At 40.8% G+C, this 15,618-nt stretch overlaps 1 protein-coding gene across 1 annotated transcript in view; it reads left to right on the top strand.

Moving 5' to 3' along the window:
• Positions 1–7,842, top strand: part of LOC130275334 (uncharacterized) — a 116,763-nt gene extending 108,921 nt beyond the window's left edge. The window contains exon 4 of the mRNA XM_056523584.1: positions 7,410–7,842. Within this exon, the coding sequence (XP_056379559.1) occupies positions 7,410–7,842 (433 nt within the window). The remainder of the gene's footprint in view (positions 1–7,409) is intronic.
• The last annotated feature ends 7,776 nt before the right edge of the window (positions 7,843–15,618 follow it).

Raw genomic sequence — 15,618 nt, 5'->3', positions numbered from 1 at the left:
AAGGGGGCTGAAGCCCAGGGTCTGACACCCATAGCCCCGGGCCTCAGCAGCTAAATAGAGTGTTGGTCGCATACGTGTGGTGTGTTATTACAGCAGTAGGGGAGTATTAAAGAAAGAGGCTGGTTGTGCTTGGGCGTGGCCAAGGGTGTAATGTGTGTTTCCGGGTGTGGTTAGGGCGTGGTTAGGGGTTTGGCTTGGTAAATGAGCTCTAGCCCTTGGTCTTTTGGAGAACTAGCAATACCCTTCTTGTCCAGCATTGCTCGACCTCCCCTATCCCCCCCCCCCCCCCCCTGTTCTGAAAATGTTGGCTTGAAAAGCTCAATCTCGACAGTCCTGTTTAACATAAAATTCGCCACTCTATGTGAGCTGTTAATGTGCGTAGTGTTGACGGGTCGACGGTACGCCTCCTCCACGCCCCCTCCCCATACAGTTCTATGATACATGGAGGAGGCGTGTTGGCCGTGGCTAAGCCGGAGGAGATCACGGGGGGTCTCAGTGGTCGGACCCCCCGTGATCAGACACTTACTGTATCCCTTATCCTGTGGATAGGGGATAAGTTGTCTTTTGCTGCAGACGTCCTTTAAAATGTAAGGCGTGCCCTGCAATCAAAATTATCCCCATGTGGCTCTGTCAACAGAAAAATAAAAAGTATAGAAAAAAAGGAAAAACTCTGTTGCTAAACATTTCAGCGACAGGGAGGAGAATGTATTTGTTCATAGTAAACTCAATTATAATATGCAATCCAGTTTTAACCTCAGACATATTTGTTTACCTCAAACATAACATTTCACCTTTGACATAGTATGTGTCATGTTCAAAGCAGGGAGCAGTTCAGACCTGCATCTAACTCCCAATGACTCCCCCTACCTACTTGGATGATCAGCCCCAAGTGGTGGCCCCCAACTGGACAACAGTTCCTACACTGGACTAAGTGCAGGGACATAAAGAATAGTCAGATAAAACAAGCTGGTAACACATAGGTACAAAATCTGAATCAAAAGGTACAATCATAACAAGCTATGGGCCAAACCTAAAAAAAAAATTATATTTCACCCGAGTACCCCTTTAACACAGTACTACAGAACACACCCTGAAGGGGATCCTCTCCCTATTTTATGAAAAGCTTGGTGGCTCATATACCAATCATTTCCAGCCCTCATTAGTCCCTGCTATCTCCTAACAGCAGTATGGGACACAAGACCGGAATTCCCCAGCATCATGTTGCTTAACCAAAAAATAACTATGGTTAATATACCCAAAATAAGTACAAAATAAATGCAATAAACATAGGCAGAATATACACTTGGAATAGGGCATCATATATCTCATAGTTCCTTATTTCATAAGGTTGAAAAAAGACAAGAATCCATCAAGTTTAAAGGGGTACTCCGGTGGAAAACTTTATTCTTTAAAATCAACTGGTGCAAGAAAGGTAAACAAATTTGTAAATGACTTCTATTAAAAAAAATCTTAATCCTTCCAGAACTTATTAGCTACTGAATGCTAGAGAGGAAATTCTATTCTTTTTGGAACACGGAGCTCTCTGCTGACATTACGAGCACAGTGCTCTCTGCTGACATCTCTGTCCATTTTAGGAACTGTGCAGAGCAGCATATTTTTGATATGGGGATTTTCTCCTGCTCTGGACAGTTCTTAAAATGGACAGAGATGCCAGCAGAGAGCACTGTGCTCATGCTTCAGCAGAGAGCTCTGTGTTCCAAAAAGAAAATAATTTCCTCTGTAGTATTCAGCAACTAATAAGTACTGGAAGGATTAAGTTTTTTTAATAGAAGTAATTTACAAATCTATAGAGAAGTTGTTCGGCACTGCTAACTTCTGTACCTGGAAGCGGATGGACACTAAGTCGCTGTTGCGGAGGGAGGGTACGGTGGTGCTCAGACTCACGTAGAAAATGACATCAGTGCATAAGAAGAAAATGAAAGGTCGGCACTCACCGGGTTTCCAATTCAGCAGATTTTATTGCACAATATTCACAGCCATAGTACAGTTCTAGGGGAGACGACGGATGGTAACAGAGGGGGGTACCACAGAGAGGCAACACCAGTGTTTCGCACTTAGTAGTGCTTCAACGTGCTTCTGTTACCATCCGTCGTCTCCCCTAGAACTGTACTACGGCTGTGAGTATTGTGCAATAAAATCTGCTGAATTGGAAACCCGGTGAGTGCCGACCTTTCATTTTCTTCTTATGCACTAATTTACAAATCTGTTTAACTTTCTGCCACCAGTTGATAAAAAAAAAAAAAAAAAAACGTTTTCCACCGGAGTACCCCTTTAACCTATATTCCTACAGTGTAGATCCAGAGGAAGGCAAAAACCCTTATGATAGCAGTAAACATTGCACAGCTCCCCACCACTGCGGGTAAGCACTCTGATCGTGGGGACAAGAGAACCAGCAGCGTAATCGTTAATAGCCGCCTAGAGGCACAGTGTACGGTGGTCTTTTTTTTTTTGACAGGTACTTGAAAACACAGGCAGTGATAGGGCTCTTTTGTTTTACAGGTATCTCGTGGATCTCTGATGGCCGTGAGTGTTACTAGCCATGTTCAGGGTCACAATATGAGCCTGAATTTAACAGGATTTATAGCCTTGCTTTCTTGTTCAAATTACAGATACCGGAGACCGTTGCTGCTGTTCTAAATGGGTGATCAATGGGGGTTTCTTTTTTTATATATATCAACTGGCTCCAGAAAGTTAAACAGATTTGTAAATTACTTCTATTAAAAAATCTTAATCCTTTCAGTACTTATTAGCTGCTGAAGTTGAGTTGTTCTTTTCTGTCCAAGTGCTCCCTGATGACACCTGTCTCGGGAACTGTCCAGAATAGAAGCAAATCCCCATAGCAAACCTATTCTGCTCTGTCCAGTTCCCGAGACTGACCGAGATGTCAGCAGAGAGCACTGTTAGACAGAAAAGAACAACTCAACTTCAGCAGCTGATAATTATTAGTAGGATTACGATTTTTTAATAGAAGTAATTTACACATCTGTTTAACTTTCTGGAGCCAGTTGATATATAAAAAATATTATTTTTCCTGCAATAACCATTTTGTATTTCCCCTGAAGACGCCATTTAAAACTGACTGAAACGCGTTGGTAATTTGGAAAGTAGAGTTGCTTATGATATAACTCTCATGAACAAATCGTGCATACCTAATTTGGGATTGTGAATGCCCAATCTGGTCCTCGATCCGTTATTTATGCACTATTAAGTTGGTGTTGGTCATTTTGAGCACTGAATTATGATTTTTGCCGTGGATTTTATTTGGTGTTATTAAAGGAGATATCCAGTGCTGAAAAACACGATCTCCTGTACGGGGTCCCGGCAAACCCTCGGGAAGGGGGCGTGTTGATCACTGCACGAATCGGCGGCTGACACGCCCCCTCAATACAACTCTATGCCAGATCTGGAGCGCTGCCTTCGGCAATCTCCGGCTCTGCCATAGCGATGTATTGAGGGGCGTGTCAGTCGCCGCTTCGTGCGGGGGTCGACACCCTCTATCTGTCCAGTGAGCCGGGGCACCGTACAGGAGATCGCGGGCAGCCCCAGCAGTCTCGTACCCTCCGCGATCTGAAACAAATTCCCTATCCTTAGGATAGGGGATACGTTTTTCAGCACTGGACTACCCCTTCTTTTCTTTTTTCTCTTTTTCGTTTTAAGCACCTCCCCCTATCAACATAGTTTTTTTGATACTTCTTTGTAAAAATCCTTATAAGGCCGATTCTTAGAAAAGGAACATATTTTAATGGAAAAAAAAAATAATAATAAAAAATAATATATATATATATATATATATATATATATATATATATGAATAGCTATACAATTTATGGCCCAACTTAATGTCCATTCTCCACATATGTTGTTTTAACCCCTGCATATTCTGTGAGATAGAACGTGTGTTTTCTCCTTGTGAGCTCAGAAATGCTTATGACTTGATAAAGGGAGGAATCCCAAAAGCTTCTCTACAAAATCTTGTTAGTCCAATAAAAAAGGTATTACAAGATACTGCAACTACCAATGATTTTGCATCACTGGACTAATACAGCTACTTCTAACTACTCTCTCTCTCTCTCTCTCTCTCTCTCTCTCTCTCTCTCTCTCTCTCTCTCTATATATATATATATATATCTGGGAGAAGGCAGACACCCTAACTTTATCCTCCTGACATGCTTCAAATTCAGTTTCGATGCATTGCATGTTGCATGCTGGGAGTTGAAGTTTTACAACATCTGAAGGGCCGCAGTTTGAGACCACTGGCCTACAGTATGGATTGTGAAAAAGTAAACCTTCAGTATGGATACAGTACTCTTTACGGTACTTCGCACATCGCTCCATGTCTATTTAACAATGCAGCGTTCAGATCGCACTCATATTTCAGAGTGCAGTAAACTATAAAGCCGGGAGAGAGAGAGAGAATTCACAGCGTGCTGCGCCGTCCTGGGTCTTCTTTGCTTCATGTCAGCAACTTCCTTATCGTTGCGCTAAATGAACTGCAATGACCACACGTGACTGCAGTTTGCAGATATCAAAATCCAGAATTGCTCCGGAATTGCGGAGAGACCCGGTGATTCTTAGTTTAATATATTCTGTATTGCTATAAGATTGAGCAGAGATCATGCAGGCCGAACAATTTATTACAACCCTTCATAATGCTGAGGAGAACCTCTGGTAAACCGGCCATGAAAGCAATCAGACCATGTGGCGTTCCCGTGATTAGAAAGCCGCAGGAATTGCCTTTAGCGTAGCGACAACTGGCTCCAGATCATCGCTTTATAGTCCCCCCGGGACACGGCATGTATGATTAATCCCTGGGTATACTTAATTGATCATTGAGCCGGGACCCGTTATTTTCTTCTTCTTGACAAATTCTTAAAGGGGTACTCCTCTAGAAAACATTTTTTTTTTAATCAAGTTAAACAGATTTGTAAATTACTTCTATTAAAAAATCTTAATCCTTCCAGTACTTTTCAGCTGCTGTATGATCCACAGGAAGTTCTTTTATTTTTGAATTTCCTTTCTGCCTGACAACAGTGCTCTCTGCTGACACTTCTGTCTGTTTTAGGAACTGTCCAGAGTAGGAGCAATTCCCCATAGAAAACCTATCCTGTGCCCGTTATTTTCTTCTTCTCGACAAATGCTTAAAGGGGTACTCCCCTAGAAAACATTTTTTTTTAATCAAGTTAAACAGATTTGTAAATTACTTCTATTTAAAAATCTTAATCCTTCCAGTACTTATCAGCTGCTCTGTACTACAGAGGAAGTTATTTTCTTTTTGAATTTCTTTTCTGTCTGACCACAGTGCTCTCTGCTGACACCTCTGTCCATGTCAGGAAATGTACAGAGTAGGAGCAAATCCCCATAGCAAACCTATCCTGCTCTTGACAGTTCCTGACATGGAAGGAGGTGTCAGCAGAGAGCACTGTGGTCAGACTAGAAAGAACTTTACAACTTCCTATGGAGCATACAGCCGCTGATAAGTACTGGAAGGATTAAGATTTTTAATAGAAGTTATTTACAAATCTTGTAACGAACTTGATAGAAGAAATGAAAAGCCGGCAACTCACCAATCTTCCTACTTCTGCAAATGTATTTGCACATACTCACAACAATCAGTACATCATGGGGGGACACATAGATGTAATGGGGGGTACCATTGAGAGGCGACAACGATGTTTCGCACTATTTAGTGCTTCGACGGGCCTAACTCTAGACCGGAACATGTCACCTTAAATACAGGTGGATAATTACCGCTACCAATCACCATTCACTTCGACATTGACGTCACTAAAGGTAGGAGGGTTATTCATTATCTGTTTAAACCACAGCGAAATGGAACTAAAAACAGAGTTTAAAAGCAAACAGAAACATCTACTTTGTCATTGAGCCCTAGGACGCCTAATGCATCAGTAGCAATGATCCAATGAGTTTCTCTTCTCAGAAGATTCTTATCGGCTCTCATACCCGGTATGGCTGTAACCTTTTCGATGCCGGCGAACTTCAATTGCTCATGGCTACCTCCATGTGCTTCCACTATATGGGAGATGAATCGGGGGGGGGGGGGGGGGGGGGTAGGGGCGCCCTTTTTAGTGCAGAGAGAATAAAAATGTTCTCTCACCCTTGCACATAATTGTCTGATCGTCTTCCCAATATATCGTATTTTTCGCCCTATAGGACGCACCGGCATGTAAGATGCACCCAATTTTAAAGGTGCAAAATCTAGAAAAAAAAGATTCTGAACCCAACAGTGATCTTCCGCAGGTTAAAGACCACTGGTATAGGAGGTCATACTCACGTGTCCCCGCCGCTCCGGACCCGTCGCCGCTGCCCTGGATGTCGCTCCATCGGTGTCCCCTACGCTCCGGACGTCTTCTTCCCCGGGATCCACGCTCTCCGTCGCTGTCATCACGTCGCTACGCACGCCGCTCCTATTGGATGACGGGACGGCGTGCGCGACGACTTGATGACGTCAAAGGAGAGCGCCGGCCATGCAGGTGATCCCGGCACAGAGCAGACACCAAGGAGGCAGGTAAGGTCCCTCCCGGTGTCCTGTAAGCTATTCAGGACACCGCGATTTCACCGCGGCGGTCCTGAACAGCCTGACCGAGCAGCCGGATTAGTGTCACTTTCCCTTCAGACGCGGCGGTCAGCTTTGATCGTCGCATCTGAAGGGTTAATACAGGGCATCACCGCGATTGGGGAAGAAAAAGTGCTTCTTATACTGCAAAAAATACGGTAATAGAAGCCACATGGGCAAAAAATTACATAAACAACATTTTTGGATCTGCATGTCATAAGTTCTCTCACAGTGTGTGTAATAGGTCCTATTCTAAATGTTTTTTGGCCCAAGTTATATTTACAGAAACTACAATTTTTACATTGATAATTAACTATAGGAGCTAATTCAGTAAGCCAATCTGTTTTTTTATTTTTATTTTTTTCTTTGTTATTTTGTTGTTTTATAGCTTCTCCTATCGTCTTGTTTTTCCTGTATGAAATTAATGTTTTTTTCTCTGCTATGTCTTTAATATCTTCATCTGTCTCTAAGATATACCACTTTCTTCTTATAGCTCTCTCCAAAGTTTTATTAACAGGTGAATTCTGAAATGTGAAAGTGAATCTATTTGAATATGCGGTTCTCTGGCGATTTTCATTCTTTTTTTTAATAAGTGTTACCGGGTATTCTCGTTCCACTAACCGCGACTCTAAATCCATAGCTTGTTCCTGATAAGTTTCATCCTTTGCATTATTCCTTTTCAATCGCAAAAACTGCCCATATGGGATACCATTTTTAACGGCCTCCGTATGGGAGCTTTTGTAGTGGAGGATAGTATTTTTTGCTACTTCTTTTCTATATCCCTCTACTAAAACTCTCCATGATATCCCTTTAGGAAGGTCAGAACAAGACGCAGCAGGAGAAAGAGGAGAAAGAGAGCAGAGGAAAAGGAAAATAAACCCGTGGAGGAAATACATACTATTGTGAATGTAATTAATCTTACTAATGACCCTATTGATGATGACACTACATCCCTATTATCCAGAGGTTTGAATTATGGACTTTATGAGGACTTTAACCCTACTGTTTTTGAAATAGACTTGGAGAGATCTATTAGGAATATTAACCTAAAAAAGTTATTTGTGAATAAACCTGCAACCGAAAGAATATGGCACCCTGGAGAAATTCCAGCTACGATTGGGACAATGGGACTGATACCAACCGGTTTTTCGGACATAAAAAAAGAGTGTATCGCAATGCTTACATCAGAGTTTGAAGAAAAGGAGGACACTACTCAAGAATCTATTTCCCTAGCCTTTTCAAAATAAAGGAAGTCAATGTTTTCACCCCCAGTTGCTCTGGGTGGATCCATTGACTTATTTCAAAAGGCAGTCCTTAAAGACTACACTATATCCTAAAGCTAATATTAATTTACCTAGGAAAGAACAGGATGCATTAATAAAATTGAAAAAACGCAGTGATATTGTGGTGGTAAGAGCAGATAAAGGGGGGAGTGTAGTAGGGGTACCGACAGAAATATATAGAGAAGAAGCCGAGGGGCACTTGTCTGACCAGAGTACATATACACCCCTAACCTGTGATCCGACCACAAAAATACTAGAGAAATTAAAGCACCCTTGGGTAAATTTGTGTTCTCGGGTGTTATCTCCAAAAAGACTGCACATAGATTGACTCCAGAGTGCCCTAAACCAGCAAAATGGTACCACCTCCCAAAAGTGCATAAGTCACTGAGCCGACCCCCTGAACGCCCCATAGTGGCGGGGATCAGCTCGGTGACCGAACACTTGTCCCAATAAGTTGATTATCTATTATGTCCCCTCTTGCCATCAGTTCCAGCCTATATTAAGGACACTGGCCATTTGTTATCCATTTTAGACGATATCGGATGGGAAGAGGGGTGGAGCCTGTGCTCGATAGACGTAACGAGTCTTTACACTAGAATTCCTCACATAGCAGGAGTACAAGCAGTTGTAGAAATTTTAAAAAGAACATCCAAGTCCGAACAATATGTTACATTTGTGGAAGAGGCCCTCAGGTTCATATTAAACAATAGTACATTTATGTGTGAAGACAAATGGTATAGACAGGACACCCGACCCCCAATGGGGACACCGGTGTCCTGTACATATGCTAACCTGTATCTGGCTAATTTTGAGAATAATGTTGTATACATCTAAAAACCCATTTGTCCAATTCATCAGGACATATGCCAGATTTGTAGACGATGTCTTACTGATTTGGTCAGGGACTGCTGACCAGTTTTCAGAATTTGTCCTCTACCTAAACAATGTCCAGGGATACAATATGGCATTTACGCAATTATACGGTGGCACCAAGCTTGAATTCCTAGACATTAAGATGAAGGTCGAGGATGGAACACTGATAAGCGAGGGATATAGAAAAGAAGTAGCAAAAAATACTATCCTCCACTACAAAAGCTCCCATACGGAGGCCGTTAAAAGGGTATCCCATATGGGCAGTTTTTGCGATTGAAAAGGAATAATGCAAAGGATGAAACTTATCAGGAACAAGCTATGGATTTAGAGTTGCGGTTAGTGGAACGAGAATACCCGGTAACACTTATTAAAAAAAGCTAAGAGAAAGCAGATCTAAAACAGAGGATCGAACTATTGAATAAAAATCGCTAGAGAACCGCATATTCAGATAGATTCACTTTCACATTTCAGAATTCACCTGTTAATAAAACTTTGGAGAGAGCTATAAGAAGAAACTGGTATATCTTAGAGACAGATGAAGATATTAAAGACATAACAGAGAAAAAAAAACATTAATTTCATACAGGAAAAACAAGGCGATAGGAGAAGCAATAAAACAACAAAATAACAAAGAAAAAAAGAAAAAGAAAAAAACAGATTGGCTTACTGAATTAGCTCCTATAGGTAATTATCAATGTAAAAAATTGTAGTTTCTGTAAATATAACTTGGGCCAAAAAACATTTAGAATATGACCTATTACACACACTGTGAGAGAACTTATGACATGCAGATCCAAAAATGTTGTTTATGTAATTTTTTGCCCATGTGGCTTCTATTATATTGGGAAGACGATCAGACAATTATGTGCAATAGTGAGAGAACATTTTTATTCTCTCCGCACTAAAAAGGGCGCCCCCCGATTCATCTCCCATATAGTGGAAGCACATGGAGGTAGCCATGAGCAACTGAAGTTCGCCGGCATCGAAAAGGGTACAGCCATACCGGGTATGAGATCCGATAAGAATCTTCTGAGAATAGAAACTCATTGGATCATTGCTACTGATGCATTAGGCGTCCTAGGGCTCAATGACAAAGTAGATGTATCTGTTTGCTTTTAAACTCTGTTTTTAGTTCCATTTCGCTGTGGTTTAAACAGATAATGAATAACCCTCCTACCTTTAGTGACGTCAATGTCGAAGTGAATGGTGATTGGTAGCGGTAATTATCCACCTGTATTTAAGGTGACATGTTCCGGTCTAGAGTTAGGCCCGTCGAAGCACTAAATAGTGCGAAACATCGTTGTCGCCTCTCAATGGTACCCCCAATTACATCTATGCGTCCCCCCATGATGTACTGATTGTTGTGAGTATGTGCAAATACATTTGCAGAAGTTGGAAGATTGGTGAGTTGCCGGCTTTTCATTTCTTCTTTCAAGTTTGTTACAATATTTCACTTCCACAAGCCAGAGCACCACTAACCACTAGCTCAACCGCAATAGTGACCTTGTATCCAGTTACAGAGAGGTGCAGAAGTAGGCAGTGCCGAAGTCTTTCATTTGTTATTTACAAATCTGTTAACTTTCTGACACCAATTGATTTAAAAAACATTTTTTTCCACCGGAGTACCTCCTTAAAGGGGTACTCCACTGGAAAACTTTTTATTTTTTAAATCAACTGGTGCCAGAAAGTTAAAAAGATTTGTAAATTACTTCTATTAAAAAAAATCTTAATCCTTCCAGTACTTTTCAGCTGCTGTTATGATCCACAGGAAGTTCTTTTCTTTTTGAATTTCCTTTCTGCCTGACAACAGTGCTCTCTGCTGACACCTCTGTCTGTTTTAGGAACTGTCCAGAGTAGGAGCAATTCCCCATAGAAAACCTATCCTGTGCCCGTTATTTTCTTCTTCTCGACAAATGCTTAAAGGGGTACTCCCCTAGAAAACATTTTTTTTTTAATTCAAGTGAAACAGATTTGTAAATTACTTCTATTTAAAAATCTTAATCCTTCCAGTACTTATCTGCTGCTGTGTACTACAGAGGAAGTTCTTTTCTTTTTGAATTTATTTTCTGCCTGACCACAGTGCTCTCTGCTGACACCTCTGTCCATGTCAGGAACTGTTCAGAGCAGGAGAGGTTTGCTATGGGGCTTTCCTCTCACTCCGGACAGTTCCTGACATGGACAAAGGTGTCAGCAGAGAGCACTGTGGTCAGACAGAAAGGAAATTCAAAAAGAAAAGAACTTCCTCTGGAGCATACAGCAGCTGATAAGTACTAGAAGGATTAACATGTTTAAATAGAAGTATTTTACAAACCCAGCACCAGTTGATTAAAAAAAATTTAAAAAAAAAAAGGTTTCCAGAGGAGTACCCCTTTAGGCAACAGTAGAGAATTTAGGATTATACATGGCTCAGGGTACTGTTTGATGATGCACTTATATGGCAGCAGTTTGTTATTGGGTTAGCATTTTTTACTTACTAGTGTTGAGCGCGAATATTCGTAATTTTTATTCCCCACAGAACACATCACAGTGATCTCATCCCTCCCTGCTACCAGCTTGTGGTCTAAAGAAGGCTCCTATACTATTTACTGTATTAGACCGGAGAGCAAATTTTCGTGAATATGCGAATATTCGCAAATATGCAAATATTCGCAAATATCCTTATATTTGTGAATATCGTCACTAAAGAATATTAGGAGATGGATAAATAGATAATATAGATAGATAGATAATATAGATAGGTAGATAGTTATCCGCATATGCGCATGTGAAAATAACCGTGAATCAAATATGCAAATTTTGCGAATATAGGACGAATATTCGTCCATATATTCGCAAAATATTGCAAATTCAAATATGGCCTATATCATCACTGGTACTTACATATTTGCCTGTTGTGGGACTGTATTTGTGGCTTGTCCACTTGGGTTTTCTATCATTAGTCTGCTCTGATATTTGTAGTTTTATACTTTGTTTGTCACATTTTCGTGGTTTTGTGATATTTTGGACCAATCTATCAACCTCATGGGAGGACCCTACCTACTCTTCCAAACCGACCTACCAATCCACACCAACCCACTTATCTACTCACCTTACTCTGTGTGTGACATTAAAAAGGGAAGGAGGATGCTAGAATAATGTAGAGCATGAAGTCTTTGTCGAGACATGTTGTGGCTGGAAGAAATCACAATGGCGGTCTGGGACAGATAGAGAAGAAAAGGGAAAGCGATCCGATCAGAGAAGACGTAACCTGTGAGTCACTGGATATAACAGCACTGTAATCTACATAGATGATATGTAGATAATTATATGTTCTCAGAGGTTAGAAAAATTGATCACAAAGTTCTAACCTGCTAGAAAAACATCACCAAATAAAGGATGAAAACAGAGGGCCAAACAAACAGTTGAGCCATGGCAGTCACCGTATGCCTGTTTGTGTATTTTGATCTCCATTGCCTGGTTACACCTTCCCAGTGGCCCACAGACCACTCACACCCACCTATCAAGGGATGAGGTGAGTATCAATGTCACTTGGTCCTGGTATGGAAGAGCAAAATATAGAGAATCATCCTAAGGAGATGTAAAGTAGTAAAGCAGCCATTGATATAATAGTATTTGAAAGAAATTATACCTTATATTAGGGCCCTTTCGCCTGATAACATGAAGTTCTTTTCCTAAAGATTTAGACCTTTTTATTTTCAACCTGTCATTGACATCAATCGAGTTAAATCGGATGATTCAGAGGTTTAATATTTTACTTGTCTATTTCCGGCCTTTGAAGCCGGTGTTAATGATGACTTGACTCTGCAGCTCTGTGGGATTTTTTTCGTCCAAAAGTTCTTTTAGAAATACGTTTCTTTCAATTGTTTGTTCTTCTTGAGGATTCATCTCTTTCATGTTGCAGACTTCAATTCTCCTCTTACCTGACATATGAATATACTGTATGGAATTTTGATTACGATTTTCTAAGTGTATAAGAAAAATCTAAAAGCCCTATTACACCTTAAAGGCGATACAATGCCGTAGTTCAGTGAGCGTTGTAAGAGCCTATTACAGCCTATATTAACTTTATTGACTTTATTTAACAACTTTTATGTACATAAAGCTTGATGGGTCAACATATGCAATTGGTGGCTGGTTGATGCCTGGGCACAATACACCTATCTGTTTCTAGCCTGGTGCTTGATTTGTTGGCTCTGCCATACTGATGTTCTACTGACTGGACACCAGCGAGGAGCTCTCTCTCCAACAATTGATGCTGTTTCCCTACCATAGTGCTTGTGGCCTGTTCTGGCAGCCAAACTGTCCCAATGCTCTTAATTCCTCAACTCTGCTCATTCTCAAGGAAACTCTTTCCAATCATTATGGTATCAAACTGTATCAAAGGTATTGTTGAAATCCAGATAGGCATCATCAGAAATATCGCCTGTTATATAGGACTGGCTAAAAAAAATCAGTCAGTGGTGTGGCCATCACAAATTTGAGCACTTTAGGAACTCTGAGGTGGACATGAACTGAATGTTATCCCCCTTCCCTAATCCTTTTAGTCTGGCAGCTTTTCATCATCAATATTAGTAGATTGCTGCTTAGACCAGGGCTGCTTTTCTCATGTAACCACCCTCATTTGCAGTGATCCCCATCACTCTTTACTACTGTTTCTTTTCTTTCACCTGACATAGCAAAGTGCAAACACAGTACCTCAATAACACTATCCTTCTTCACATGCCATCTATATTAGTGTACTGTAAATCAACCCCCAACACAGTTCAAACCCATTCAATCTAAGCAGTACACTTTCCTATAGCACTAACCAATATGTTTCTGTGTCAAAGCCATATTACATAACAGAAAGGAAGAGGCTTGTTAACAAGTACTTTCTTTTCATTGACCAGAATAATAAGGGAAAGGAAGTACTGTGTGAGGACTGCTGGCAAACAGCCAATTTCTGGTTATGCCTCCTGAATGGCTTGTCCCAGTGTTAACCACTTGTCTTCTGTTTCTGTACATTTCTTGCCATGTGTTACTAACCTGTCCTGTCTGACTTCCTTGTATACTTAATCCAGTGTAGGGACCATCGCCCAGTTGGGAGCTTCCATTTACTACAGATCATCCAAACAGGTAGGGCAGTGGCTGGGGCGAGCTTCAGGTTTGTGCTGCTCCTAATCAGATGTGACATGTTTACTGTCTTTTATTCTAAACCAGAAACATTGGTGGTCTCTAGAACCTATTTTTTTTCATCCTTAAGCTCAGATGCCTGATTCCCATTTGTACATACTATATCTAGAAAATCCTCTCTCCCCTGGATGGTGAGTTTTATCATAAGGTTTTCCAGAAGCCCATGTCTCCCACGAAATCTAATCATTGTTCCCTTGATACTTTTGCATTCTATTCCATAGAGTTTCTGAATTATTGTTGATTAAAACTGTTCTCCACATAGATTGCTACTTTTTTTTCTACCCTGTGTTTCCTGTATGACATTAATGCAGGTATGGTCACACATTGACTGTGCCTTTAGCTCAAGTAAAATGCTTTATACAGCATGAAAAGCATAATTATGCCAAAAATAAGCATTACGTCTGCAAATCAGTATATATTCTGTCCCATTAAGCAGTGGGAGGGAAACGGGCTGGCTTACAAAATGGCTAAATATTCATAAGAGACCAATTCTCATAACTTATAGTGATTAACACTATCTCTATGGTCTGCAAATCATCTTTGTCATAAATCCTGAGACCCTTTGTTCTCCCCATTGTACCAAATTAATCTTGTTCATATATAAATATAGAAATCATCAATAAATGTAAAAAATTAAAAATAAAATAGTGGCTCAGCAAGACAATGAATCCGGCCCCGCTGCAGAGACTCCCTGGCTAGACAGGAGCGGTCGGTACTTCGCAGCTGTGGACCCTAGAAGCTTAGTGTTGTCCCACGGTGCTAACACACTAAAGCATACAGCTTCAACTCATTGCTCCATGGAACTTCGGGTATAACAAACAGGGGAGCAGATAGATGGAGGACGAGGGGGTATGTAAGAAGGCGACGGTACGCTGTATCGCTTCGTCAGGCCTCTACGTAATGCCGCGCAGGGACGTGCTTTTGACAACAACAGGTTACCATAGAGATGCTTTTACACAATAGATTGAGTGCTCGTGCATATAAAGACAAACAGGTAAAATATATTAAAAGCAACATCTCAACCTAGTGAATCACCATAACAGCTATGACTAGGTGATCCTTAAAGGAACACACTCATTTCGTTTTTAGGGATCAGGGCGACACGATTTAGTACCTATGGAGTTTGCAGCCTTAGAGAGGGTTGAGTCTGTAGCAAGGAAAATAGACAAGCATCAACAGCTATTAAGGAATGAAGCAAGATGGATCTTCCCAGGGGAAGCTTCTGGCCCGCTCGGACTGAAAGATCGAAACGAGTGTGTTCCCTTAAGGATCCCCTAGTCATAGCTGTTATAGTGATTCAATAGGTTTAGACGTTGCTTTTAATATATGTTGTTACCTGTTTGTCATTATATGCACGAGCGCTCCCTCTATTGTGTATAAATCCCCTTAAGGACTCAGCCCATTTTGGCCTTAAGGACTCAGAAAATTTAATTTTTACGTTTTCATTTTTTCCTCCTCGCCTTCTAAAAATCATAACTCTTTTATATTTTCATCCACAGACTAGTATGAGGGCTTGTTTTTTGCGTGACCAGTTGTCCTTTGTAATGACATAACTCATTATATCATAAAATGTATGGCGCAACCAAAAAACACTATTTTTGTGGGGAAATTAAAAAGAAAAACGCAATTTTGCTAATTTTGGAAGGTTTCGTTTTCACGCCGTACAATTTACGGTAAAAATGATGTGTGTTCTTT

Source organism: Hyla sarda, chromosome 1 (assembly GCF_029499605.1).
Source record: "Hyla sarda isolate aHylSar1 chromosome 1, aHylSar1.hap1, whole genome shotgun sequence".
Classification (NCBI taxonomy): domain Eukaryota; kingdom Metazoa; phylum Chordata; class Amphibia; order Anura; family Hylidae; genus Hyla; species Hyla sarda.
This window is presented reverse-complemented; position numbering and strand designations above follow the sequence as displayed.